A 26994-nucleotide genomic window follows, 5' to 3' on the forward strand; every position below is an offset into this window, starting at 1 on the left:
CTTGCTTTTCTGTACTTCAGGGGAATACTGATTTAAGGATGTTTTGGCTTTCATTCAAATCAGTGCAGTCATTACTATTAGCCACAGTAGGTGCTGAATTAAACCCCAAATTACGTGGGACAGCTAATGATACATAATATTATACCTGTTTTTCATGTACAAAGTGCCTCTCAGCCAAGGATCTAATAGCACTTTATGCAGGTAAACATCATTGCTGCGGAATATCTCTGGATTATTTCTTATGATCCAAGACCTCTTATTCATGAAAGCAGACCTTATCTTCCCACTCCTCTTCAGTGCATGGAGGTTGGAGAGACAAAATTCCTGGTATTTTTTTACTCCATAGATAGCTTGGCTTTGAATTCTTACTGTATGATTCCCGCTTTCAGACTTTGGCTTGAAGTGCAAGTCTGCCACAAGGATGTGCCACGTAGCCCGGGAAGAAAACCAGCAGATCTTTTATCATTATTGCCTTGTCTCTCTGGGTCACAGAGAAGCAATAGCTGCAGTTCAAGACTATGTTCAAAGGAGAGATGTCAGGACTGAATTGTTTTCTGGTGAAGGAAGGGTGGATAAAATATTAAATGCAATCTTCTGTTTGCCCTTATCTTTGTGTTTCCTGACAAGAATATTGTACAGTATTTCCACGGTTCTTCAAAGCTGAAGGTATACAGATTTGTGAAAGAAAAAATGGTTTAATTGTTCAACAGTAGAAATTATTATAAAAATAAATATAGATTTTGTATTATGTGTGCTTTCTTATGTGAAAGTACTTCTATCTTGAGCAAGGAACAGCACACTTCCGAGAGTTCCTCAGTTTAATTTGCATACACCTGCTGCTGTAATTATTGTAATTTAATGCACAAAGACATTTTTACTTTCTGAGCAGGAGAGGAATTTGTCCATGAAAATTCCAGAGGAGGTGAGTCTGTCTCAGTCCTCTTTCACAGTAGCCTTTAAACCTTTCTGAAAATACTGATCAAATCTGGTGGGGGGTGGGCAGGAGAAGGAGGACAGAGGTAGGAAGAAGCTTGGTATTTCAAGTTCCTACAACTTCAGTGTGAACCATCAGCTCAGGTACAGCGAGGAAAAGGCTGCAGCATGAACTCAGCAAGCTTTGGGCTAAGTTTGGCTCAGGGACAACATGTCTACTGGGTGGCAGCCTACTGGGTCATCTGCCCCATGGGATGATGTCTAGTTGGTAAATGAGAGTGGGAGAAGAGCCAACCATGGAGTAGTTCTGAGACTGTTTTGAAAAAAGTGATGGTTTGGGAGGCGGAGGAGTTTGTGATAGGTGGAGGTGGCACAGTGGACTGTTTTTATTCTGCTTTTACAACAGTATGAGTTTTCTCGTAGAGGACAATCATGAAAATAGCAAACAGGCTGAGATAGGTGGTCCCAATCTCGTGTCACATCTGACATAAATTCAGAATTGGTTCAGTATGTGCATACTGAAGCAATAATTACTCTGATTCTTCTTCTTAAGCCATAATTTCAAGCTAGGTAGCTTCCAACAGTTTAATTAAGCTTGACAGTGCAACACTGTTATTTAAAATACTGTAAGCTCTGTATACATCAGCTGAGCATATCTGAAGTGCATTAAAGCCCATCAAAGTAGATGGACTCTGACTGTTCCAGTGGGTCTTGGATTACAGGTTAACAGAGAGCAATGGCACCATGGTGTTTTTGCAAATTCCTGCATTTGATTTTCCATGAATTGATTTTCTTTTTGGTCCTGGCTGGGAGCAGGAGTTGCGTGGGGGTCTCAGGAAAGCCCCGTGGTAGCCCACCTCTCTGGAGCCCCGCCAGGAACAGGTGGAGCACAAAAGAACTTGTTTGCTCTCTGCTGTTTCCTTGCTGTCTTGTGGGATTTGCAGCTGCCAAGTTCAAGGCAGTCACCAGTCGCCTTGGTGTGGTCCGAGAAAGTAGGATTGAAGCAGGAAGGGAGAAGAGGCAGTGGGGAAAAGGAAAAGGGCAAGGTGGAAGGGCATAAGCAGTTGCTGTAACTCATGGATGTAAGCAATCTCAAAATGAAGAGGCAGAAAGAGTTCATATATAAATAAAATGTTTTTTTCTGGTCTGAAGCATTTTAAATGTCCCTTAAATTATAAATACAAAAACTAGCACTGAGGTATATTTGAGTGGGTGTGATTTGGTAATAGTTTGCGTGTCGCAGGCCAGGAAATAAAGGATGTAAACAATTTACAACCATTTATTCTTCTATTAGAGCTTTTATCTTTCTAACTCTTATTAGTTGCCATAGATACAGACAACACAGGGCTTGTTTGGGTTAATGAAAAGTCTGTCATGCTGATAAAAATATGTGAATTTCTTGAGAAAAATCTGCATTACTTCAATTCCACTATTCTTGGCAATTAACTATGCTTGCATTCATGTATATAATTAAAAAATTGTGGCATTTAGTAGTCTACATTTTTTTATATAGCATCTGCAGAATGGTTTTGAGTACAATGCAGTACCAAACAAATTGCTCTTTCATTTAGAGATCATATTGACAGATATAAATTACTGTTCTGTCAGTTTACAGATGTGTACAGATGTGCTTCTGTACTTCCTAAAATCATTGTTACATTTTTTTCCACCTTGTAAAGCATTTACCGAACATTATCAGGTAACTGATTGGCTCACAAGTGGGGTTATAAATGTGCACAGCTTAATGCCATGTTTTGATGTTGCATTAAGTATATGCTCTTCCTACGTAAAGGTTCAGTACCTCAAGTGATAACTGAAATGAATATGACTCATCACATCTTAATTCCAGCTCCTCTGTCCAAATAGAAAGCAGTTGGTTGCTGTGAATGTACCTCAACTGATTCAAAAAATGGTTTTATAAGAAGAAAAATTTTAAAAATCAAGTAGGTTTTCTGTTAATATTTCAGTGTGTGCAGGATGGTTCTCATCTGGTTACGCTATGGACAGTATTTTTTACAAGTATGTTTGTGACTGTTCAGGAAGCGTAGTCAGGATGAATCTGAAATAAGTATTCCTTGGGGCAGGGGGGAGAGATGCATCGTGTGAGGGACAGAGAAGAAAGAGAAGTATTTCTGAGTCAGCTTGATTTAAAATAAATATATTTACGGTGGTTTCTTGGAGAGTTGGAAACTGGCAGCAGCCCTGGCAAAGTGGATGCACGGTCAGAGTGCAGGCGAGAGGCAGCATATAGGTTGGGTATCGTTCCAGACCTGTGGGAGATAAAGAGTACGAGTTTAAATGATGCTATTCCTTTTAGGAATGCAAAGCATTTTGGCGTAAAGGCTGAATTCACAGCACCGCTAAATAAATGGGATTGTGCACTGGGAATGTGTCTGGCTTCAGCATGGATGAGCAACCCTTGCAGCTGCAGCACATGCTTTCCCTCTGAGCAGGGAGGTTAGGTGGTAAATCAATTAATCTCTTAACAAAAACTACTCCATACTGGAGAACAGAATCCCTCAGATCAAATGCTCATGGTGCTCAAAGGTTGTGGGCTTCTCCCTCTCTTGCCTGCAAGCTTAGCCACATTCATTTCACTACATTAAGCCTTTTGTGTTTGTGGTTACAAGAGAACAGGATTTGCCCCACTCCTGTAATTTAATAATCAGGTATCGGAGACATAACTTGAGTGGAGGAGTTCTGCAGGGAGTCTGACTGCTGGTACACAGAGAGAAAAGCATCAGAGGAAACACTGCCACGTCTTACTCACAATATACCGTATTTGTTTCTCCTACAATCTTTCAGTAGTAAAATTATGCTTAATGTATTTTTAACGGCTAGAATCAAGATCCTAGAATAAGTATTTTCTGCAGAAAGGTAGGTTATTAAGAGCAGCAGTAAGTAAATTTGGGATGTTAAAAGTATTGAAAACTTTGCTAGATGTCTTAGAGGTTTGAAAAATAATTTATAACTTTTTAGAGAATAAAACCTATTTTTCTAAGTTTGAACAGGTTTTTTTTTTTCCAGAAATCAATTGAAATTAATAAAAACAATGGTGTCCTCAGGATGAAAAAAGGGTTGAATGTGTGACCCTGTCAGATTTCAGTTTTAAACTCAACAAGACCACAGAGTCTGTAATTACGTCCTTTCAGTTTCTAAATACTCAGATCTCAGTGTTCTTGGGCACAGTTTGTGAGTTTTCTCTCCGTGCAGAAAGGCAGGATGAGGTATTCGGTCACTCAGTGCCTTTGAACCGATTTAAACAACAACAACAACAACAAATATTTAGCATAGCTTTAGAAAAGAGTGTACTAATGTTTATCATCGTGCCATGTCTGAGTCTGTGATTTTTCTATTTAATTTTTCCATCTCTCGGCCGAGTGTTGGTTGTGCACTGGATTGTTCAGCATCTCCCCACACTGAGCCCTTCCCCTCAGTACGCCCAGAGGAGAGAATCGGGGTCGCTGTGGGACTTCCAGCTGCGGAGGTGACTGCAGTAGCAACGTCCTGATTCACCACTCACCTTTTTTACAGTCCTAGACCCGGGATGCGGAATGGGATTGTGCACACATTTGATGCACTGCAGACGGCTTTATCTGCTGCAAATAGTTTTGTCCTTAAAAGGCTCCTGAAATTAAACTGGTCAAATACATCTACAGTTAACACGACTGTAGCAGAATCAGTCAGACAGATTTGTCCCGAGTTGTAAATGAACAAGGTCTAGCCTCGTGTGTGTTTTCACTCGAGTTTCTTTACTCGGGTTAACTTAAGTGAGACTCAGTAGGGGAAAAAAAAAAAAAGGGAAAAAAATCTCATGTAATGCTTTCAGAATGAGGCTCATAATTAAGATGTTTAAAATAATTCAGCAGTTAGTGGTTGTAAACCTGAGAGTACGAGGAAACTCTTTACTGTTGCAGGACTTCTGACTTTGCTGTGTTTTCTTTGTAGGGTCTCAGTATATCTGGTGGAAGTCAGGCTGGCTTGGGGACTCCTTCATCCAGGCAGTATGCACGACAGAAAATAACTCGCGTAAACCTCAGGGACTTCATCTTCTACATGGAACAGGAAAGAGAAACGAGCCATTCTCTCCTGCTCTATCGAGCTCTGCTTAAATAAAGCCAAGGATTGTACTGATTGCTCCATACAGAAGCTCAACTTGCATTGAAAAGCTGTCATTTTAATGTGCCTTCTATTTTTTTCAGAAGTCAATGTTCCAGTAATTTTGTTTTGTAAAATTGTCAGACACATGCAATAATTTCCCTTTATGTAAAAAAAAAAAAAAAAAGGTATAACAAAACCACAAAAAGATGTGCAAAAGGTTTTAAATCCACAGATCTAACCAACATCAAAGTCTTGCTCTGTTTGGCCATTTTAGATAAGGCTGAAGAAGATGGTGTTGAAGTTACGCTGCAGTGGCTCACCTAAAGCATCTCACAGTGAGTAGGGCTGGGGCAGGTTCACAGGGCTGGGACCTAACCATGGCGTTAACTTGTATGTTCACTCACGGTGCTGGTTTTGTTTTCTTTTTCCTTTTACTAGCACTGTTTCCACTGACTAACCATGGTGATACCTGTTGTTATTTCAGGTTAGTTTTAATTGCAGTTTTTTGCACAGCTAAGAGAATAGCCACTGCACACTCTCACAAATTTTATATATTTAGGATTTTTGCTTTTACTGCACAGCTCATTTCCTGAGCCATTCGCTGAACCAAATCCTAAGTGTATGAAATCTGTGTGTTTGGGTCCCAGCTGAGTTCCCTTGACTAGCTTCCAGTTGTTTTCTAAATCTCTTCAACCTTTTGCACATTTGTAGCAGCTGGTTAGTAACATGAATCACAGTTGGGTTTTATTTTCTAAAAAGTATCTTAATTTATTTATTGCAAAGAGAACGGTTTAATGGTGGTTTTAAAAGAGAGTATTGTTCAGTGAAGATTCTAGAGTATTCTATGGATTTTTAAAGTCACTGTACAGGCAGTTTTTGGGGGTCGGTTCCACTCTGGGGAGAACAGGAGAGCAGGGGATGAGCCCTGGCAGCCGGTGCCGCCGGGGTCAGGGCAGCGCCACAGGGACTGGCGATGCCTTTGCCTTGGATTGGACCCGAGGACTCCAGTCCAGAGAGGCTCATGAGCACAGCGCATGACTTTGAGCCTAATGAGTAGTTTTAAGTACTTCAAGGTGTGATGAATGCTTTTTAAATGCTTTGCTGAATGGAATTCATGGGGCCCACACCAAAGCCAAGTGAAGTTAGTGTGAGTCTTTTAAATGGGTATCGATAGGAGTATTAAGCAAGCAGGTGGGAACAGGCTGTACTTCAAACGTAACAGTATTACCAGTAACCATGGAAGGGAGACGTTTGCTTATTTATCTTTTCAATTTTTACTCTGTTATGCTGCCACTTTTTTGAGGCAATACTTTTTTTTTTTCTTTTTTTTCTTTTTTTTTTTTGGATGGGAAACCATAGCAAAAGCACAAATAGAACTATTTGTCCAATAGTTTTAAAAACAAAAGTTTTAATTATTTTTTAAGGTTTATGAAAAGCAGAAGAAAATTTATACTGCTGCTATTTAGCCAAAAGATTATTCATAAGGTATTTAAGGCCAGGAAGTGTAAAATTATGTTTTAAATGTATTGATAATTTGTACATATTGTTTATAAAGGCCTTGTGTTTATTAGAATTACGTTATTTTGATGATTTCTGTACATACTCGTAAATACCCCCAATTTGTGTGAAAACATACTCCCTTATTTGTACTTATTTTGTAAAGAAATAAAACAATTTACTAAAGTAACACATCGAGTGACATACAGTATTAATTTATCAAACATGAATTTCACATTGTCTTGTAGTTCTTAAGCACTGTTCAGAAACATTTTTGCATTAAAATATTAACAGAATACCCACAAAGAAATATTAAAACCAAATACTTCAATGTTTTGTTGTGCTGATTCTTATCCTTTGTCAAACATCTAATAAAATTGTCATCAATCCTCAGTGCTGTTAATGCAGTGAATGGACGCACTCAACAGTCGCTTTTTCAGAAGCCATTAGTCCAATAAGCACAACAGAACATTCTGCCTTTCGCGTCCTTCCCGCGGCCGGGGAGCACAGTGGTGTGTCGGGGTGGGACAGAAAGTGCTAGCGAAGACTCGCGTGCTTCAAGCCACGGTTTCAGTGCTCAGCAACAGAGAATCACAACAGTTTTGTTCAATCGAATTAGGCGAAAAACCAGGCTACGTTCGCTTTTTGGCCTTCGTCGTAAACGCGCTGGCTGCGCACCACAGCTTTCCTGGAGTTTCTGTGGTATTTTAAACCTGTCTTAGCGATGCTGAGCAATGTTCTTAATTATGCTGCTATGGTTTAAGGCCAGAAGTAAAAATTCAAATCAGTTTTTTTGCTGATATTGCTGCCTAAAAATATAGGGAAATAAGTAAAAAAAGATATAAATGAAGCTGTAATAAATTTTAAACAAGTGACCTGAAGTTACTAACTAAAAGAACGTGTCTTAGCTTAACTTTTTTTTTATTATTATTTTTTTAAAGGCGTATGTCTTCTAACAAAGTGATTGTTTCCACATGTCTTCCTTGCCTTAGTGCGGTCAATGTTGTGATGTCACGGCTCAAACTTTCCATCTCAAGTTCACATTTAACTCGGCTGGCGCAGCCTGGAACCCTTGAGGATGCCACCTTAGCAAGCTGCCCTAAGTACTGGAGCTGCTTTATTGAGCTATAAAAAAATACGGTAAACACCAAACTGAGGAAAAACAAACCAACCAACCACAAATACTTCCAACGGCGCCCTACGTACATCTAAGAGCATCGCCCTGCTGCCAGGCTGCTGGGAGCTGCCTGCCCGTGCCAGCGGGAGCTGGACATGCTCAGCACTCGGCACGTGCTCGGGGTCTGGTCCCGCTTGCAGACAGCCCCAGGGGAGGCTTGGCCTGAGTTCCAGCGGCAGAACGGGACCCTGTGTTCAAATGTAAACGTGAGGTGTTGGCCCTTCTCCCCGGCTGAGAGGTAACGAAGGGAGAGGATACGCCGACAGATGAGCGCCCAGCTGCTGCTAGTGCTGCCTCTGTTCGGAAGGGCGGGACAAAAGCGTATATAGGATAAAAACACAAAGCTAAACGGATTATTTAAGGATACTGTGAACTTAAAGTGAACTCAATGTATGAAAGTAATAAATAAAACACTGTTGGTTTTTTTTTTCTCTTTGTAAGACATGGCTACATCAAGCTGAATGGAGCAAAAGGCCGGAGGAGACGCAATCAAAAGTTCTCACCTCTTTCGAACAATGTGGGAGATACAGTGAGTGTTCCACCCTACTTGCTTATTTTTGATCATTTACTTTACAGAAATGTTTATGGCATGAAGTACTGTATAAGAAATGTGCATACACAAATACATGACAATTATACGTTAAGTTCTTTACAATATTAAATGTATAATATACAATTCTACAGATATCTTACATACAAAGGTGAATGTCGTGCCATATATTCAAATATGGCAATGCCTAGCAACTTCAGAATGTCGTACAAGTATAAAACCACAAAATAAAATAACTTTACAACTCTTTTGAAGTAGACAGATTTGCTCAACCGTTCTGCTAAGTTAGCAGGCCAATACGTATAGGCTAAGATTTCCAGAAGAAACTTCTGAGTTGCGTAACCAAGGTGAGAAAAACCTGCAGAGGTCTGATTTTCCACAGACAGGTATCCAGCCCTCTTCCAAAAATCAGACCCCTGCCATGATTGTACCCTGGAGAGTCAGTACAGCTCATCGCTTCTGAAAATGCTACGTCTTAAACTTGATTTTTTTATTTTGCCTAATTGTAATCATTTGGCATTAAAGAATCATTGACCATTTAATACTCTGTCCCTTGTTCTACATGGCCATGTTTATCCATCTAAAAAGAGTTTAATTAAAATTCAGCATCTACAACAGTATTCTATAAATTAACGTGGGAGAAACTAAATTGTGATTAACACATGAATTAGTTGTCGAGGACCCAATCATGCTAAACAGCAATAAACAGGATTTAGCAGAATGCTATTTATAACCTTGCACCTGCAAACAGGGTGCTGTCTCCTGAGTTAGGAAGCCCTGCAAGTCAGAGTGGATACTGATCCATGGAAGGAGCAGTCACCTCCTGCAGACAGCGGGCTTCGGTAAAGAGAAAATTACAGAGAGGGCAGCTACAGAATCAGTATTTTAATAATAGTTTAAAATAATAGAGGAAAAACAATCTAAACAGAAGGTGGCCTGCTTTCATCGGACAGTGGCAGTAGAGGGTTTTAACATCTTTTTGCAAAAATTCCAGACCCATAAAGAGTAGGCTTGTCCAAAATTTTTAACGTTTCCTCCTAAATGTGGGCTCCTAACAGGGTTAGTAAATGAGTAACAAGGGGTGGCAGAGCTGGCTTGGCAGAACCGCGCTTCTTTGATGATGCAAAACTTAACGGTTTCTGAGTCAAAACAAGACTGGCTTTAAGAGACCTACAGCTCCACCTGAGGTACCTGACCCTTGTGTGATGGTGGATGGCATTTTATTTTGTGCTTCCAGATCCCTACTTTTGTAAATATTGCCATAATCAGCCTTGTCAGATTTTTTTGTCGCTTTTTTTTCTTTCGTTTCTGTGGGTTTTTTAGTACTGAGCACCAGTTGACTATAAATTGGTCCTTTTCTGATTCTGTCCAGAGAGAGATATTTCAGTTGGAAATGTTGTATAAAAATAAGCCATTTGCTAGCGCGAGTGAGTACAATCACAGAAGTGTAACGTAATGTGTGGAGGTGTGAAGCATGTCTGATATGAAGGAGGTGTGGCAGTCGGGGAAGATACTCAGTGCAGTTTTTTTGTGTACCATCTTCCTCTCGGAGGCGCCCGCTTCCACGCGTCACAGCACTGGGGTATCGTTGGAAAGGCTGTCGGAACCGTTTCTCCTGCTGATCTATTCAAATCCCTTTAACTGGTCTTTCTGCAGAAGTCTGGTCGAGGAGTTCCTGAAGCTTTGCCTTTTTCACCACCACAGCTGTTCAGCCCAAAGTACGTTCCCAGCAGGCCTGGTACGCCGAGCGTGCGCAGGAATTTCATTGTGAAAAACGGGCAACCGGTTCTTCAAATGCATTTCATGGCTGGCTATGTGACAGGTAGTTTCAGAATACCACTAATTGGCAACATAAAGTCAAAATCTGTTTGCTAATACTGTTTTGCAAATCCTTAGTGTTTCACGTAAGGGACTATTAAACACTTCTACGGTTACAAAGGAGTAGGGGTTGGGTCTAGTCCAGGGGCTCCTGTTTTATTCTGATTGTTGGGGTAGGTTGTGGTCGTCTGTCTTCGCGACACAGCACGTATTCACTGAACTGAGAGGAATCCACCCCACCACCGCATGAAGCTGCCACGTTAAATCCCTTCTGAAATAATCTTTCGAGCACCTGCAATGTGGGGGGAAAAAATCAGATTAATATTGAGCAGATTTTAGTGATAGAAGCATTCAGGAGCACCAGATCTAAATGACGGATTTAGTCTTTCGAGTCCTCACTGAATGAATATTATTCAGCTATAATTCTATAACTTATTCTTAAATGACTATCCTGTGATTAAAGTCTCGCTCTCAGCAAACCTCTGTAGAAAACAAAAATTAATCAAACAAATAAGCACTCTGCAGAGCAGCTCAGTACATTATATAGTAAAATACTGGACTGCAGTGATATTGATGCTCTCTCTTACTGCTTATAGAAAGCAACATCAGGTTTAAGTTGTAATAAAAAGCGTCCATTATTCATTAGTAATATGAACAGTCTTACAGAAAGGGGCTGAAAACATTTCTCAGCTCTTCCCTGGCAGATGAAAATGTATTAGGAGTCTGAGTGACACTTCCACCAGATCCTCATGAAAATCGCAGCTGTGATTTCCCCTCGCTGGAAGGGAGAGCTGCTTTTAGCAAAGCATGGCAGGGACGGGATGCGGAGCCAAGATGTGGACAATAAGGAAACGTTCTGACCCAAGAAAGGGGTAAGTTTGTATTGTCCAAATATGTATTTTCTCTTTCTCCTTCTAAAGAAAAGCAGGTGCAATTTAGATGCATGAATTTAAGGAACCCAGAGGCAACTTTAATTTCTGAGCCTGTCACACAGCACATTACCCTAGGATATACTGATCCTGGCAATATGATCGGGGCCATGTTTTCACAGGGGTGAGTGTGTTGATATACGGTTTCCCAGCAGAGCAGGACGTACACAGACTTTTCTCAGCATTAGGTGAGAGCAGATGCCAGATCCACCTTTGGCAGATCTGCAGCACAAGACCCACTGGAGGAGATGCCGTGCTCCCTCCCTCCCTCCTGCTGGCAGCTCTCCTGAGTCCAGGGCAGCAGCCTGGAAACACGGTCCCTGTGTTTTTCTCTACTGATAAATGCCACAAAGGGAAGCAGCCTGTTCTGCTCTGTAACAGTCTCACCCAAGGTACCAACCCCGCTGCCTCAGCGCGTGAGCCCGCTGCACGGGGAAGTGAACCTGATGATTTACAAAACCTGATGAACTTGGTAACACCAGCACCCTGGTACGACAGCCGTCTGCCACCCGCAACGATAGGGTCAAAGCTATTTAAAAACTCATTCACTCCACCTAGAGAAGTGTCTTTAAGCAATATAGCCAACTTCAGACAGAGTCAACTCATATGCTTTCATAGGTTTATGTTACAGAAAGAATTTGCTTTCTTTTTTGGTTTTACCAGCCCTGTGAAGCACCTCAGCAGTTACACTATTACAGTAGTACTTAAAAGTCTTATGTTTCAAGGCACAAGCTTGTGTCTTCATCAAGACAAGACTTGATCTGCACACCAGACCTCTGCCCTTGCCCCCGCACACAGACCCACGTGAGGACAAGGTGCATTTCTTAGTCCACTGCTGCTTCTGACTGAATGTGGGCTTTGCTTTCTCCAGAAACATCAGTCTGGAGCCTTTACCAAGGGTAACCAATTTCAACAGGACAACTGTATCGAAGTGGTATCACAGTGCCATGCAAACCACGGCAGCATTTGCTGGTTTTAATCCATGGGAACCCTCCTTTGAGGTCGCCTGTGTTAGCCATCTGCATTCTAATCCTTGGTTTGGGTTTTTAGTGGTAACTAAACCTTGTACTTGCTGCCCTGGCTGCTAAGGACAGACAAAAGGAAGGAGCTGCTCTAGTAAAGCTTTGCCTAAGCCGTGCAGAATCTGCTGGAAATCAGCTTGCCCGAGGAGCTCTGGCTGGCCTTGGGACACAGGGACTTATGTTCTCAGAAAGTCGCATCTGCCAGATCTCACTGCCTTTTGCCCTGATTTTTACGTACTTTATACTGTAATAAAGTTGTAGAACTAAAAGACTGAAAAAGCACCCCAGTGCATGGAAGAAAAATTAACCCAGAGAGATTAGAAGAAGCAGGGAGGAAAATAAGTTACCAAAGTATATTTAAGAGTGAGAGAGCGCTTACAACTCCTCTACTTGTCTGGGCTGTATGCAGCCTGTAGAACAGAAATGGGGAGCAGACACTGATGCTTGTTCCTGGCTCAAAGAGGAAGGCAGGGGTTTGGGAGGGAAGGAGGAATAAGACATCATCAGACTGCTGCTGCACAGGCTGGAGTGGATTTTGACTGTGTTACGTGGACTGTTCCTAGACCTGGCAAGATGAAGACGAGAGGCAACCCAGCTCCAGGAAAGGAGCCTTCCTCCATTTAACTGGCAGTGAAACAGAGGATTGACAGGTAAGATATCAGAGAGAGACATGACTTCACAATCCTTGTAAAAACTTTTAAAAATCAATTTGCTTGTAAGGCAAAGGAAGCAGGGCAGTGCCCTGGGCTTGCCTTGGTCCAAAGCTATGGAAGGCTGCATGTTCATATAGGACTGCTCTTTACCCAGCCAGCTCTCTGCAAACACACAATCCAGGTAGACATTACACCTCAGAGCACCGCACGCAGAACAAAGCGATTCACTTTTGCTACCTACGTGCTCAAAGGACTGGACTGCAGGCTATAGTCTAGTGTTAAAAACCCTGGTATCATCAGTTTTCTCAGCAAGAAATAAAACAGGCCAGATCCTGTAAACAGTGCAGAAAATGTTTAAATATTGTAGAGTTTTAAGTGTAACTTGGGTGAGGTTGTGCTCAGGACTATGGACACAGCCTCCAAAAGGCTGTTCCCATGTGCGCTGAGCGCTGGTTTCGATGTGGCAGTGCCTGCACAAGACTACTCGGCACGCTGAACTGGAGCAGATTGAAATGCCATTGAGTGAACTGGGCTGGATGCACGTTACTTTTTCTGACGGTAAGATACAGACAGAGGGAAACCAGTAAGTGTCTCTGAGTCAAATCAGAGCTACTTTCCTGTAAATCTCCAAAGAGAATATGCCAAAAAGTAAATGAGTATCAGCTGTGATTCTCCTACATATAGGGAGACATACACACAGTATTAAATAGAGGATTTGTGCTGGGATTTAATATGCTGTCTTCCAATGTTCCAAGCACATCAAGATACAGACTCTGATTTTGTTGGAAGTTTTTCCAAATAGAAACATGATACTTTCACTTATTGCATTTCATTTAAATTTTGCAGAATACTAATGAATACATTCTTAATTATGAAGACTCAACGTTCAACATATACAAGCATCACAGAATTTTCTCTAAGGTAAGCTCATCTATCTCACCTGTTGCGAGGTGTTGAAAAAACAGTGTCAGTCTTGAGAAAACTCTGTACCTATATGTAACTACCAATGGCTGTTAAGAGCTACTGTATTTTTTTTGGCTGTCACTACCTACTCAGTGTTGACATTCTTTGTTTCATATGCACAGTCCTTGACACAAAACATTTAATGAAAATGTTTTCCAAAGATCCAGAGAATTTACAGGTATTGCAGTTGTGCTACCAAATACATTCAGCAGGGCACAGGGAGACAGAAGTGCTGTATCTCGGCGAACAGCAGGCAGAGTTGCCGTGTCACTCTTTGAGATTCTTTAGAAATGATTCTGCTCTTCCAAGCACTACCCCTGCTAACCCTCCTCCCTGAAGTCTGTGCATTTACTTCGCTGTACTTCCAGCTTCTGAGGTAGTATTGTTTTGCCAAGAAGTCCTGGGGAGGGGAAGGGCAGCGCCTGTGTGCTGACCGGAGACCATCAGAGCCAATGATAATTAGCTGCTGATTTCATCAGCCTTTGCTCTCAGAAATGCATCATTTTCCAGAAAGTGCTTGAAAACATTTTCTATTAATTATATAGTAAAATGATGTAATTTAGTAAAATGATGTAATTTAGTAATGTTATTTAGACTGTAGACTCTTTGACAGAAATTCTTTTTCACAACATGAACCTGCAAAGAGACTCTTTGATTCTGTCTGAATTTTGACTGAATTCAAAACACATTCAAATAATAACACTAATTAGGATTCAGCTTTTAGTAAAGCAGGCGTTTCCTACCAGTATGCCACTTAGGATAAAATACAGCCAAGTGCTAAGCCATGTGGGCATCCAGCACTTTGACTGGCTGCTTGTGGTGCTGTCAGTGGCTCCCAGTGACCCTTTATTGTTCCAGTTACTCTAATTTTTCGCACACATCTAACTGGATCACATGGACAGTGTGGCTGAGACAGGAACACGCTTCCCTACGCACTTACCTTTGCTAAACTGCAGCTGCTCCCTTCGCCACCCAGCACAGTGATGAATTCAGCACTGTTCCCACTGCCAGCAAACGGATCTGCCTCCGACCAACCTCCAGCCTTCTATTTTCGGGGCAGCCCACTCTAAACCTTGCCAAACGTGAAATTGCTAAGGACTGTGCAAAATTAACCACAGGCATCGGACTGTTAAAGTTCAACCAAATAAAAACCACTTAGGAGTCCTGAACCAAAAATCACCAGAAATAGCTGGGTTTATGGTTTCAGACAAAAGCCTCTATTCTTGCCCAGTGCACCAGGGGCAGCTGCCCCAAGGAGGGGGTGGCAGCATCAAATGCAGGTTGCAAATGACTCCATCCACCTTTCCATGTTCTGGTAACTGCAAACATGTTCTGGTTTCCCAAACATGCTGTTGACTGGCAGACTGGGAGATGCAGGGTGCCTCAGCTTGCTGTGTAATGCCAACACAGGTGAGCAAGGGCTCTAGGTTCTCACCCTCCCTTGCTATGACACCTCCCTCCCGAACCTGTCTGGCCAGCCTGTCCCATGGGCCTCCTGTCTGTGGGTATCTGCCCACAGGGAAGTTTATCGAGACCACTAAGGCATTTCCCACAGCCCAGTGAAGGTCTGCAGCCACAGCCTGTCTGCAGGGGATGGTAACTTTGGAAATATTTCCCTATAGGTTGATTTCACTTTCCATAATACAAGTATTTGCAGCATATTTTAAAGGTGTATATGCAAAAACCAAGAGCTCTGTTTTGCCCTCGTTAATTAAGGCACAAGTTAACAGCATCATCAACAACACTGTTCCCTCTCCGCAGCCCAAGGACAGCTACAACGCCAAAGCTTGGCCGCAGTGGCAGTGATCCCTTGTGAAATGGCATTTCTTGCCCATAAGGCTGCTGCCTAAACACAAACCACATATTTATTTCTGCTGCCATCCACCTATCTGTCCAGTTATCTTCTTTTGTTTCATATATTTAATTTTAAACCTAATGTCAAAACTCTGAGTATAAAATGAAATACATTTTGTTTAAAATACTCTGGGCAATTTTTATAGAACATCCTTTTGAAAAAAAAAAAGTGCAGAGATCAATTTTTTTAAGTCCATCCCGCAGGCACCATCATTTAATTATGAGTGAGACATAAATTATGCATTTACACATTGTTGCATTTTCTATAAAATGGTGTGGAGATTTTTTTTTGTAGTTTTTGGAACTCTCTCTTTCTTCCTGGGGGCACTTTGGAGGAAAAAAAAACTGCTGCAGGCTATACATTGATGAAAAAATTAGCATTTATCAGTATAACACCATTATGAGACCAGCATGGCACTAACATACACAAAATCTAAATCTATTTTTCTGCTTAGACTTAGGAAAACCTGAAAGACTGTGATCTCACCAGGCAGAAAATGTCTCCTTGCAGTATAAGCACTGAAGGTAATTGGGCAGAAGCAAATAATTTGCATATAATTGAACAAGAAATAATAAAAAAACACCCCAGTAAATAGATGAGCCAGCACCGAAAGGCCATTACCTGCACTGAATTCAACCGGCAGTATCCGTTCAAAGGAAACCTAATGACGTGGGTAGGGTCCTGGTTCCAACCTGCGTTTACCGAGTTGCACATGACATCCCCGGTCTCCGGGAAGATCTCTTCTATTAAAGCTTTCTCCCCGCTCAATGCAATTCTTTCCCCTAGATCTGGAGTCACTCTCACGACCAAGCAGTCACAAGGCTGGAAATGTTTCCTTTGTTCTTTCTCTTGTTTCCATCGCTCAAGTTCCTTAATCATTGGCTGCAGCTGGTAATACTTTGCTTCTTCATATAAAAGATTAAAGTCCTGGGGAAAAAAAAAAAGAGAGGGAGAGAGAGAAACTAGAAATGCTTATAGTTCTCTTTTAAAAATGAGTATTGTTCCTGTTTGACCTACTTAGGCTTATGTACTGTCAGCAAGAGCGCAAAGGCAACAGGTATCCACATACTTACACCTACACAGAAAACCACAGTGTGTTAGTGTTGAATCTATTTGAGCTGACCATGAAGTTCCCATTGCACTGAATTATTCTTTCATTTCTTATCCCACGAGCTCAATGCCAGGAGGCTTTACTTTTGGATTAAGAAATCAAAATACCTGGTTGCAATAAGCAAAGCCTGCTGATCTAAGAGGAGATGTCCTGAGCCCTAATCTTCACTCTTGGCCTCAGATACTCACTTCTGCTCTGACAGCAGAAGATCTCGGGCTTTGCTGTCACCTCTCACACACATGTTAGAGAAGAAGATGTCAGTTCAGCTTCACTTCTCACCTGTCTTTGCTGAGTCTGAAATTCAGCTGCCGCAGCTCAGCTGCTCCCTGTATTTCATGATTATTCATGTATTTAAAGTGTATTTTGGAGCCTGGTAAATCATACGGAGGTAGTGACCATTTTTCTGGCTGGGAGCTCAACTGTGCACTCCTACAACTTAAACAGTTCTTCCCAGGCATTTGTCCATCTCCTCACTTGGGCTCTGGGCAACTGAAATTCACAATTTGATCCCATTTCCCACTCACTGATTGAGATGTCTTCTGCACCTTCTCATTAATAACTTTACATCAGATTTCTGACAGATCTTCCCATCTCAGCTTAAATGCATGAGAGTACGTTGAGGCAAAGGGTGTCAGCAGGCCCCAGACCCAAGCAGGCAGCAGTGCCCACCAGACCAAGCCAGAGAAGAAAGAGAGGGTCAAGCACGTGGTGGGCAGTTTGCTTACACTGGCCCCACCGCCTCCTTCAGCCTCCAGAAGGGAAGAGGAGCAACAAGAGGACAGCACCAGCTCCTCTCTTCAAAGACCTGCCGTTTGATTTCCTGGCTGTGATGCCTGTTTACAGGTGGAAATGCTGCACCGCAGGTACGCTACGTGACTTTTGTGGAGTATGCTGTAGGTCAACACCTGGACCTAAAGGCCAGTTCTCCACCACTGCAATGAAACTAAATTAAAAATCACAGGAGTGAAATGACTGGCATCATTTGGACTGGAAAGAAGAGCATGACAAGAAGTAATCAAGAAATGGGCACCAAAATTACATGAAAAATAATGGCAGTGTTCCTGTCCCCAGGACTCAGGGAAGAGGCACAATCAAAGGCCAATGAATGTGCAGCACAATAAGGTGTGACACCTCATAGCAGCTTGGAATTAACCTGTACAATCTGCTGCTGCAGGATATTATTGAACCAAAGCAGTTAGCTCTGTTCAAATTTGGCACCACAGACCCACCACCAGTAGTGGAGAGGTGCTCCTTCACCCCAGGGCTGCCCACAGCCTGGAGATGTGTGAATATGCACAGTGACACCAGCAAGGTTATCAGTTACAAAAGGGCCACCCGATCCTTTACATCTCTTTGATGTCTGTTAAGGCTGGGACAATATGCGCACCACTAAAGGAGGAAAAAAGGACAGTGGAAAGAGAGAAAAGAGTGATAAGAGCAAGTGGAAAGAAATGAGGGCAACAAACACTCACAGGAAGGAGATGGAAGATGAAAAACAACAGGAAAATTAAAGAAGCCGCCTCATCCCCCGATGGAAGGTATTTTTCCCCCCTCCCCAAAATCAGCACGCTGCTGAGCTGTTACTGCTTCTCTCTGCCCAGGGGTGAAGCTCCCTGGTTACTGGGAATGGGATCAGTTTAAACCTATGGGGATTAGTGGCTTCAAAAAACAACCCCTGCCCCAAACTTTCTAAAATCTTCTTCATGTGGGACACTGGAGCAATACAGTGCATCACCTCTCCGCAGCTATTACAGAGGTGTGTGCAGGGGGGGGTATCAAACATTCACTGGGCATCTGCTTGTCCCATGTATCTCTTTTTTGAGCAAAGGAAAACAGCAGCGCTAAGGAAAAATGTAAAGTGAAAAGGAGCATCCAGTGTTTACTGAAGGCAATAGAAAGTCTCTGACTGTTTTCAATAGGTCCTGAAAAAACCAGTTTTAGAATATCTGTGTTCATGGTTTCTATAGAATACCATTATTTGTAAGGTCAATCAATTGAATATGTGCTAAGAAAACTCAGTAGTAAAACCCAGAAGGGGTGGTACAGCCATATAAAAACCAGTCCTTCATTTCTGAAAGTAAAGAGAGGTTCAGTGCTCCTGAGGCTGGATGCAAAGCCCATTACATTCATGTGAGTCTTTCTGAGTGACTTCGCTGGGCTCTGGACTAGGCTGACAGTATCCTGAATCACGGGAGTTCAATGGCCCAGCACCCCCGGGGCCACAACAGTAATACCATAAAGCACACACAGAACCAGGACCACACCACCTCTACCTCCCCCACAGCCAGCTATTAGCCTACTGCATCAAATGCAACGCTTTGGTGACTCCTGCTAACCATATTTGTCCTAAATAAGATAAATTTTATATTCTGATATCATTTTGTGGTAAGACAAACAGTTTTCAGATGAAACAGCTCTTCCACTACCAAGCTCAGAATGCTACAGCCAGGCTTCAGACAGGCGTGTGGAAACCAGAGCTGTGCTGGAGCCTCGTGTGCTCAGTGGGATGCAGCCAGTCCTAAACTGCCTGGTTAAGCCAAGGTGCTCGGGTCAGTTTGTAAAATAAGACTCTGATCTCCACGTCCATTCCACACTTGGGTTGAGCACAAATACGCCCAAGGGTTTTGCACCTGGAGGAAGGTGGTTTGTAACAGCAGCTGGGAAGGTGAGGGGTGCTGGTGCAAAGAGGCAACGCGCACGTGCGGCGTTAGGGAGTCTGGGCACCTGCCTGTTACCCGGCAGGGGCAATAAAGGGAATTGTTAGGCTGTAATGAGCAGAGGGGATAAAAAAGCATCATCTGCTAGGAACGGCAGGAGAAAATTCAGAGCTGTCCACCAGTGACAGCACTGGGAAGGGACACCTTCTGTGACCCCCCCACTCTCCATACTGCATGCTGCCCCAGAGCATTCCCCACCAGCACAGCCTGCCCCACCGCCCTGACCGCTCTGGCTCCTGTCACAGGACATCTGCCATTTCTGCACCGAGGGACCTGGGCACTGCTACGGAGTCTGACAAGGTATGTAGGGAGGGAAGAGGATTTTGCAAAACCAGGAACAAAGAATGAGTGGCTGACAGCGCAGGGGTCCAGTTCTCTAAAGCCTGTGCTTGGGTGGGGTAATGGCCTTGACACACCGTTAAGTGCACAATCTTCTCGTTCAGGTTTTATACGCCCATCAGAGCACTGCGTGGCTGTGACCAGACTGGAAACAATGCCCAGCTCTGGATTGTCTACACAGGATGCTCAGGATGCCCAGGTAATACTGACATAGGTGTTTCCACCCTTGCACTGTAGATATAAAATCCTACCCTCATGATTTGCAAAACTTTAACATGAAATATGAAGTAGAAGAATTCAACCCACATGGGACCTCACCAGGGAGGTGCCATAGGAGCTCCAAGAAAACATTTCCATGCTGCTCATTTTGGTAAGTTACCAAAGGCAGATGCAGACATGAATCTTCCAGACCTATCCAGAAGTGGCACATTTCGCTGCACCAGGCACAGGAGTAGCCACAGGGAGTTAACTGCCTAGCACAGTGGCAAGGTGCACCCAGTTTGAAACTCGGGCCCAGAGCAGCCTGGTACAGCTTCTGTCCCAGGCTTATGCTGCTAAATGTAAATGTGACACTGCAGCCCCTCTCTCACGGAGGCTGCAGCCCTGGCATCACTGCAGCAGTGCTGAGCTGCAGGCAGCATCCCGCAGCAGATTTTGTACAGTATCCAAGAGTTCCTTGTCCTGCAGGACTCATGATGCATCTCCCATTTCTTCTAAGGATTATTTCCCTACCTTCACAACTTCTTAACAGCAGTGTACCTTGTGGCAGCACAGCCCAGAGTCAAGCACTGTGTACAGTAGCTAATGGAGCTGCTTGTGTTTAGCCAAGGAATGTCACTTTACTCCAAAGGTGATTCCCACCAGCCAAGGTCCCTGCTCACAAGCAGGGTGCTCCTTGCTAGACTGAAAGGGGATATGGACAGTCCAGCCTCTGATTTTGCTGTAAAGTACCGCAAAAAGCCTTCATGAGCCTTCCACTTCTTGTGGCTGTTGTAGGAACTAGTGGGAAGTTCTGACAGGTCACCTGGAAAAGGGAGCAGTTAGCCAGGTGAGATGCTACACAGCCTTTCTCCATCCACAACTTCAGGACAACATTTAGATCTCATGGGCAAGTTAAACAGACCTTTCGAAGACGCAGCTTTTTGCCTTTCACAAAATAATTTTCTGCTCATGATTCAGTAGGAAAGCTTTTTTCCTGGTGGATTTCATGTTGGCTAAATTCTGCAATCACCTCTGACAAGGGTGACATCTTCCCAGGGAGGAGATGGGAAGTGTGACTGCAAGGCCAGCTGTGCTGCTGTTTTGACAGCAGTGCCAGTGGGTCAGTGAAGATCTGCTAACTACAGGCAGAGACAGCCAACAGAAACTGTAAAACCATGTCTCCCGTGAACCTGATGCTGTTCTCTCCGTACTAAAGAGGTCCTTTATTTTTGTACCTAATGTTGACTCCTGAATAGGCTGGAATGGCTCTTTCTATCCATTTTTCACTTGTTATTCTTTGTTACATGAAATAACAAACTGTCATCCTGCCTCAATGTTTCTTTTATATTTTAGTGCTGTGAAGATCTGACTCCTGGCTACGAAAGAAAGTTGCTCACTTCTACAATGACAACTGCGCCATTTGCTAAGGTCAGTTTGAGAGCACTCAGAAGTTAGATGCAAGCACACTAATTTTAAAATGATATTAATAAATTAGCATGTCGTCCTTGGGGTTCTGGTGCTACAAGTGACCTCTATGATCCAAATGAAACTCAGATGTCCTGTGCATTTGTGTTCTTCCCTTCCTTAAGATGGAGTCATAGCATACACAGTGCCTATGTCTACTTTTGTTTGAAGACCTCTAAGCAGGAGTGAGTCTCAAATAAGTAGGTACATTGGGTCCGGGTTTTGCGTGAAGTTATGTATTGGCAGTGAAAGAGACAGACGCTGCAAATAATGTCCTGGGGAGACACTTCTGATGGCAGGGGGAGATCAAGGCAGAGAATATTTGGGCTGCAGAGGAGGGGCAGCTCCTGTGCCAGCCCCCCACTAACCCAGCAGCATGGCAGACCTGGGGGTGCTGGTTCCATGCTCTGCTCGAGGACATTTGCTGCTCAAGGTCCCATGCATGGGACTCTGAACCAGAGCAGGAAGAGGGAGCTGCAAGCAGCTCAGGGCTGCTCACCATCACCTCACTCAGCACGAGCTCACTGCAAAGGAGAACCGAGCCAAACAACTCAGGGTAATTTCTCAGCATAGCTTCATCTGACTTAAAATCCCCCAAACCCAGGAAAATTATATGATCTATTAGAATGTTCCTTTCAGCAGGGAGACCTGTCAGATACTAAACACTTTCAAGTTCTACCTTATTAGTAGTTGGAAGTGTAATTAATATTCACTGTAAACACACCAGTCAGACTTGATAATAAAGAATCACTAGCCTAGGAACACATACCCCACTTTCTCTGCATTTCAGTGTTAACTTAGTCTGAAAACAACACTTAAATAGCAAGCACAATAACGCTGGTATGGTACTAACATTCCAAACTTTCCAAAATAACCATCTGAGCAGCAATTCAAGTTGAAAAGCAAGTTGGCTAAACCTTGAGGCTAATAAACTGCTTGATTAAATTAAGGGGTAAAAACTAATAAATATTCAAAACACTTGATAATGCTTTGTTTGACATAAAGAACATTTAATGCAAGTCTCACTGGAAAACCTGTCAGGTTTTATACCTTAAATAGAGTTTTGCATTTAGAAACACCGAGTGATTCCATTTGCTGCCTTTGATTATTGTCTTCTGTCACTTTAATCATGCTGGTAAAATTACACGATTTCTGTGAAGTCAAATCCGTTTACAATGCAGTTTTAATATAGCTTTGCAGCGCATTCTTCTATGCATTTTTATTTAGTTACTCCCTACCTAGCAATACTTTGCTTTGTTCTTGAGCCCTCATTAGCCTGGGGTTTGCTCTAAAGCTCTCCCAGGGAGGAACTAAATAAAATACAGTTAACCCTATGCAAAGAGATGGTCTGGAACAACGGACTGAGCCCGGGCACAGCGCCGGCTCTCCCGAGTCTCTCCCAGCCCTGCCAGCGGCTCGCTGCGCAGACAAGTCCTTGGCATCCACCAGCACTCTCACCTCCAGGCTCTTACTGAATCCTGCTCGTTTTGTTTCACAGCACCTCTGAAAACTGGATGCTGGTTGAGGCCATGATCAGCTCAAACTACATTTCTTCTACCCTCTCTTCTCATGCCTTCCTGTCCCACTAGATTGTCCAAAACGCTGTCACTAAAGCATCTCTCTGGCATTTTACCTGTACCACTTCTCCATCCACCCCCTTCTACTTGATCCATCTTATTATCGACAGGACTGGTCTGGTCTTTAGCCTCGCTCCTACCTGTGTGTTTTCTCTTATTTCCCCGACCTACCCGCTGCTCCCCAGAAAGACCAGTGCTCAGAACAGCCCTTCTGGGCTGCAGCTCCAAAACCACCCATGAATGCCAAAACTTCTCCCTGCCTTGGGACTAGATGTGTGCTCCCATCACACAGCAGATCTGCTCAACGTTAACTGTAAACACTCCCATGCCAGGGTCAAATATGATTGTACTCGTAACTTAGGCAAGAATGGCTGAGGAGTGGTTTTCAGGATGAGGATCAGCTGCGTACAACAAAGCTAAAGCCACCACAGCAACCACAAATCTGGACTGACTCAGTCATGACTGGCCAAATTCTCTTGCCTCCCTAGTCCATCATGCAAAGTGCAATCTCACTGCACAGTGCTGGAACTTTCCTCTCCAGCAATGTTCCATGTCCTCTAACTGAGCAGATCCCCGTTGCCATCCCAATTTATTCATTTCATCTTGGAGTTAGTGCTTTTGTTGAATCTTGTCATCTACAGTTTGGACACTTTTGTCTTCTAATTTTCATACATAAGGATGACAAGTTGCAGGTTTCTTAAGTGCAAAGCCAAATAAACAAGGCTAGGAGGAGAATGTTTAAACAATCAGGATGAGCAAAGCAACAACCAGCGCCATTATTTCACAGAAAACATGTATTGCTCCTTAAAAAGCCCTCAGTAAATTCCATCTCCCAAGAAAATTTTGACATTCATAAACTGTGTAAAAGATTACTTCCTGAAATCAAAATATCTGCATCAGTTATAACTAACACAAATCCTCATGGGCTTGTTTAAGGGTGTTTTCTTTTTTATACTAACAAGAAATAGATTTATACAATTTTAAGTGCTCTAAGTATCAAATTTAAAACATTTCTTTCAGATTCTGAGCATTAAACCCTGGTTAAGTGCTAGTTGCTGATGTTGTTTCTTAATTGTTGTTATACCCTGATAAATAAGATAAAAATGTGAGAAAATACAATTAGTTTAGAAAAACTGATTTAGCCGTGAGCTTCATCGTTTAACTTTTTATGGTATCCATGACAACCATTGGTCCATTTATTAAATAATAGCATCCCTGGTGTAATACAGAAGGACTAAAAATCCTAACAATAAACAGCAACATTTAGTTAACTGTGTTTAGGTCAAGCACACAAACCAACCTGCGCCAAAACAAATGACAGAATGGGGGGAAAAAATGGATTGCACACTATAGCTTTCCTTACCTTAAAGTCATCTGGGAGCAGTAGCTTAGATGTCCTTAGGAAGCTTAATATATATCTGAAAATTTCCCCATCTCGATCAATGAAATAATGTTGTTTTAAACTGTCCAAGACAATAGGCTCTGTGCCATTAAACAGACGACTTATTCTGAAAAGAGAAAAGAAAAAGAAATGGGCAAAAGAGACAAAATCTCATTACACCCTCAGGGCTTAAGAACATCCAGCCAATTTAGTTGCATCCACTCAGTGCGCATAAGGTAATGCAGTATCTTAATTTGGTGACAAACAAGTGCACAAGGATAGACGCCTCAGACACACCTGCACACACGAGGTGTGTGTGCACACGCAGACACAGGCGCACACACCAGCAGCGAGAGCCCCGCAGCTCCCCAGCACTACGCTCGTGCTGCCCTGAATCAGGGCTGCAAATCAGGCCCATGACTCCAACAAGGAAAGTGCCTGTGAAACGCTCACCCCACGGCGGGCAGAGTAATTTTGGTGAGAACATGTGTCACCATCTCCATTATACATCCTTGTCCACCATGTCCTGCAAATGGAGAACCAAATGGTTACTTGAAGATGGGCTCCTGGCCATGAGCTTCTCCTCCAGCTTGGCTGTCATTTTGATCAAACACCACGAAAGCCTCTCTGTGCTAGAGGAGAGGCTGCCTGTACGCTGAGGTGAGCTCAACAGACCTGTCTGTGCTGGATAAGTGGCCACCCGACGCTGAATGTTTTGACAAACCAGCAACCAATGGCCTGTGCAGCATCTGCAGCGCTGCCTGTGTGACCACAGTCCCACCACCAGTAGTTCTGGGGATCAGTCTGGCAGAAGAAAGCAATGTGGCAAATCTTTTGTGAGCAAAGAAAAGGAAGCAAGACCTATAAGACTGGGGGATCACCTGATTACAGGACCAAAATACCACATCAGCTACTTCACTCCAGCTTTCTCCACATCTGGAGAAGCACGCTCTGCAGAAAGCAAACCAGGCATCTGCCTGGCTGATGTTCCTCCCGCCTCTCCCCTCCAAACGCCTGGCTTCTCTCAGAACACTTTGTCTTCCCATGAGAAATAACCCAGCTGAATATATGTTCTTGAAAGGAAAATCGCAGGAGACAGACAGCAACGACCTATTAAGTAATTGAGTCCATCTCTCTGACAGCGCAGCATTGTTCCCAACTGCAGAGTGTCTCGTGTTTCAAAGTCGAGTCTTAAATACCCCTGCCAGTGAGGACTCCTCCATTTCCCACAGAGACTATCCTGCAGCCTGCTGGATTTCACTGCCGAGCCGTCTTTTTGACTCAGCCATGCAATGTCCCCACGTCCCTTGCTGAGACCAGGGCAGGGCTTCCCCTGCTCACCAAACCCCGCCAAGGGCAATGGCCTGCACCGCTGGTGAATGCTGCAGCCACAGCCTCGCTGCCTTCCTCCTTCCAGCATCACCACCCGCCCCAAGCTTTCTGTCCTGGCAGCGAGAGGAGCCCCCAGCCTGGCTGGGGCAGGCGCACGCCCGGCCGGGCACTGGGAAGGGGCAGGTTTGCTCACCCGCAGTGCTGGTGCTCCCGGCTGCGCCCCGCGCCGCTCGCTTTGGGTTGTAGGTTCATGCAACACAGTCACATTTGCTCTCCACAGCTGCACCTCCGTCTGATCTTCTAACATGCTAATTTAGTTGCAAATTTAATTAACGTGCCATTTATTTCTAAATTAACTGTGGAGATATTAAATAAAACTGGACTTAGCAAGTCCCCACTGAATTCACCTTAAAACCTTTCTGCTCTCTTAAGCAAGCTCCAGGTTTTACAACCTGCTCTCGTGTCCGTGTCAGCATTCAAGCCAGTCTGAGTTACTCATGAGAATAACCAAATGCTCTCCTAAACCTTAATTATAATACGTTCACTGTTTTTCTTCAACCTCTAGCTTTTCAACAGTATCAGAATGCACCATCCAGTGCACGCTGCAACATTTAATTTATATAATGCCAAGGTTCAGTAAGCCTCCAGTAATTCATTATTTTCTTTTTCATTCTTATTTTATGGCTATTTTCCTGAGACAGTTAAATATATTGTCTTGTACAGTGTTAAATTTTATTCCAGGAATCAGACAGTTAATTTATTTCCTTAGATATGCATGTAAGCCAGCGTGCTGTTCGGAGCTAGACTGAAAGCAGAGGCACCACTGATAGAGCAGCTTAAGGTTCAGTAGGGTACATTTATCGAGTAAATTTGCATGGCTATCGAAAGTTTTAAGATCTTACACCTAAACAAGTGGGGCTCTGGCTTAAATCTCCTCCCGTGCTGCACTTTCTCTGTGAAGTCTGCAAATGCAAGGCGATGGCTGCTGTCTGGCTCTACCACGCGCATGGGGAAGGTTTGCCAACAACGACAGAGCACAGGGAAGACAGGGTACAAAATTTTAATGGCCCACTCTTTAATGTAGTGAAGCATTTTTTTTTTTGTAATGAAAACAAAACATGAATTTTGAGGCCTTTGTGGTGTGCCCTGAGCTGTATTTCTTCACCAGCAAAATTACTGCTGGGGAAAGAAACTTGCAGAGTGTTGAAAGACTTAACTGCCACCCCAAAAACAAGAGTGATGAATAGCTTAAGGATTTATTTGACGTTTTTGGGGGCTGCTATGTTCCAAGAACCAACTTCACTGCAGCATGTTACAACGCTGCATGTGGAAAGTGCTCCTGCTTCTCCCTTCTCACCAGTATAAACCGTACCT

General features: G+C 43.3%; 1 protein-coding gene across 1 annotated transcript in view; it reads right to left on the reverse strand.

Annotated features, from left to right (window-relative positions):
• Positions 1-9837: 9837 nt before the first annotated feature.
• LOC104529090 (BTB/POZ domain-containing protein kctd15) overlaps positions 9838-26994 on the reverse strand; it is a 38531-nt gene continuing 21374 nt past the window's right edge. Inside the window, exons 3-5 of the mRNA XM_010173280.2 lie at positions 24271-24415; positions 16120-16425; positions 9838-10368 (exon numbers count right to left, since the gene is read on the reverse strand). Coding sequence (XP_010171582.1) covers positions 10213-10368; positions 16120-16425; positions 24271-24415 — 607 coding nt within the window. The 3' untranslated portion in view covers positions 9838-10212. The remainder of the gene's footprint in view (positions 10369-16119; positions 16426-24270; positions 24416-26994) is intronic.

This window comes from Antrostomus carolinensis, unplaced genomic scaffold (genome assembly GCF_000700745.2).
Source record: "Antrostomus carolinensis isolate BGI_N321 unplaced genomic scaffold, ASM70074v2 scaffold43048, whole genome shotgun sequence".
Taxonomy (NCBI): Eukaryota; Metazoa; Chordata; class Aves; order Caprimulgiformes; family Caprimulgidae; genus Antrostomus; species Antrostomus carolinensis.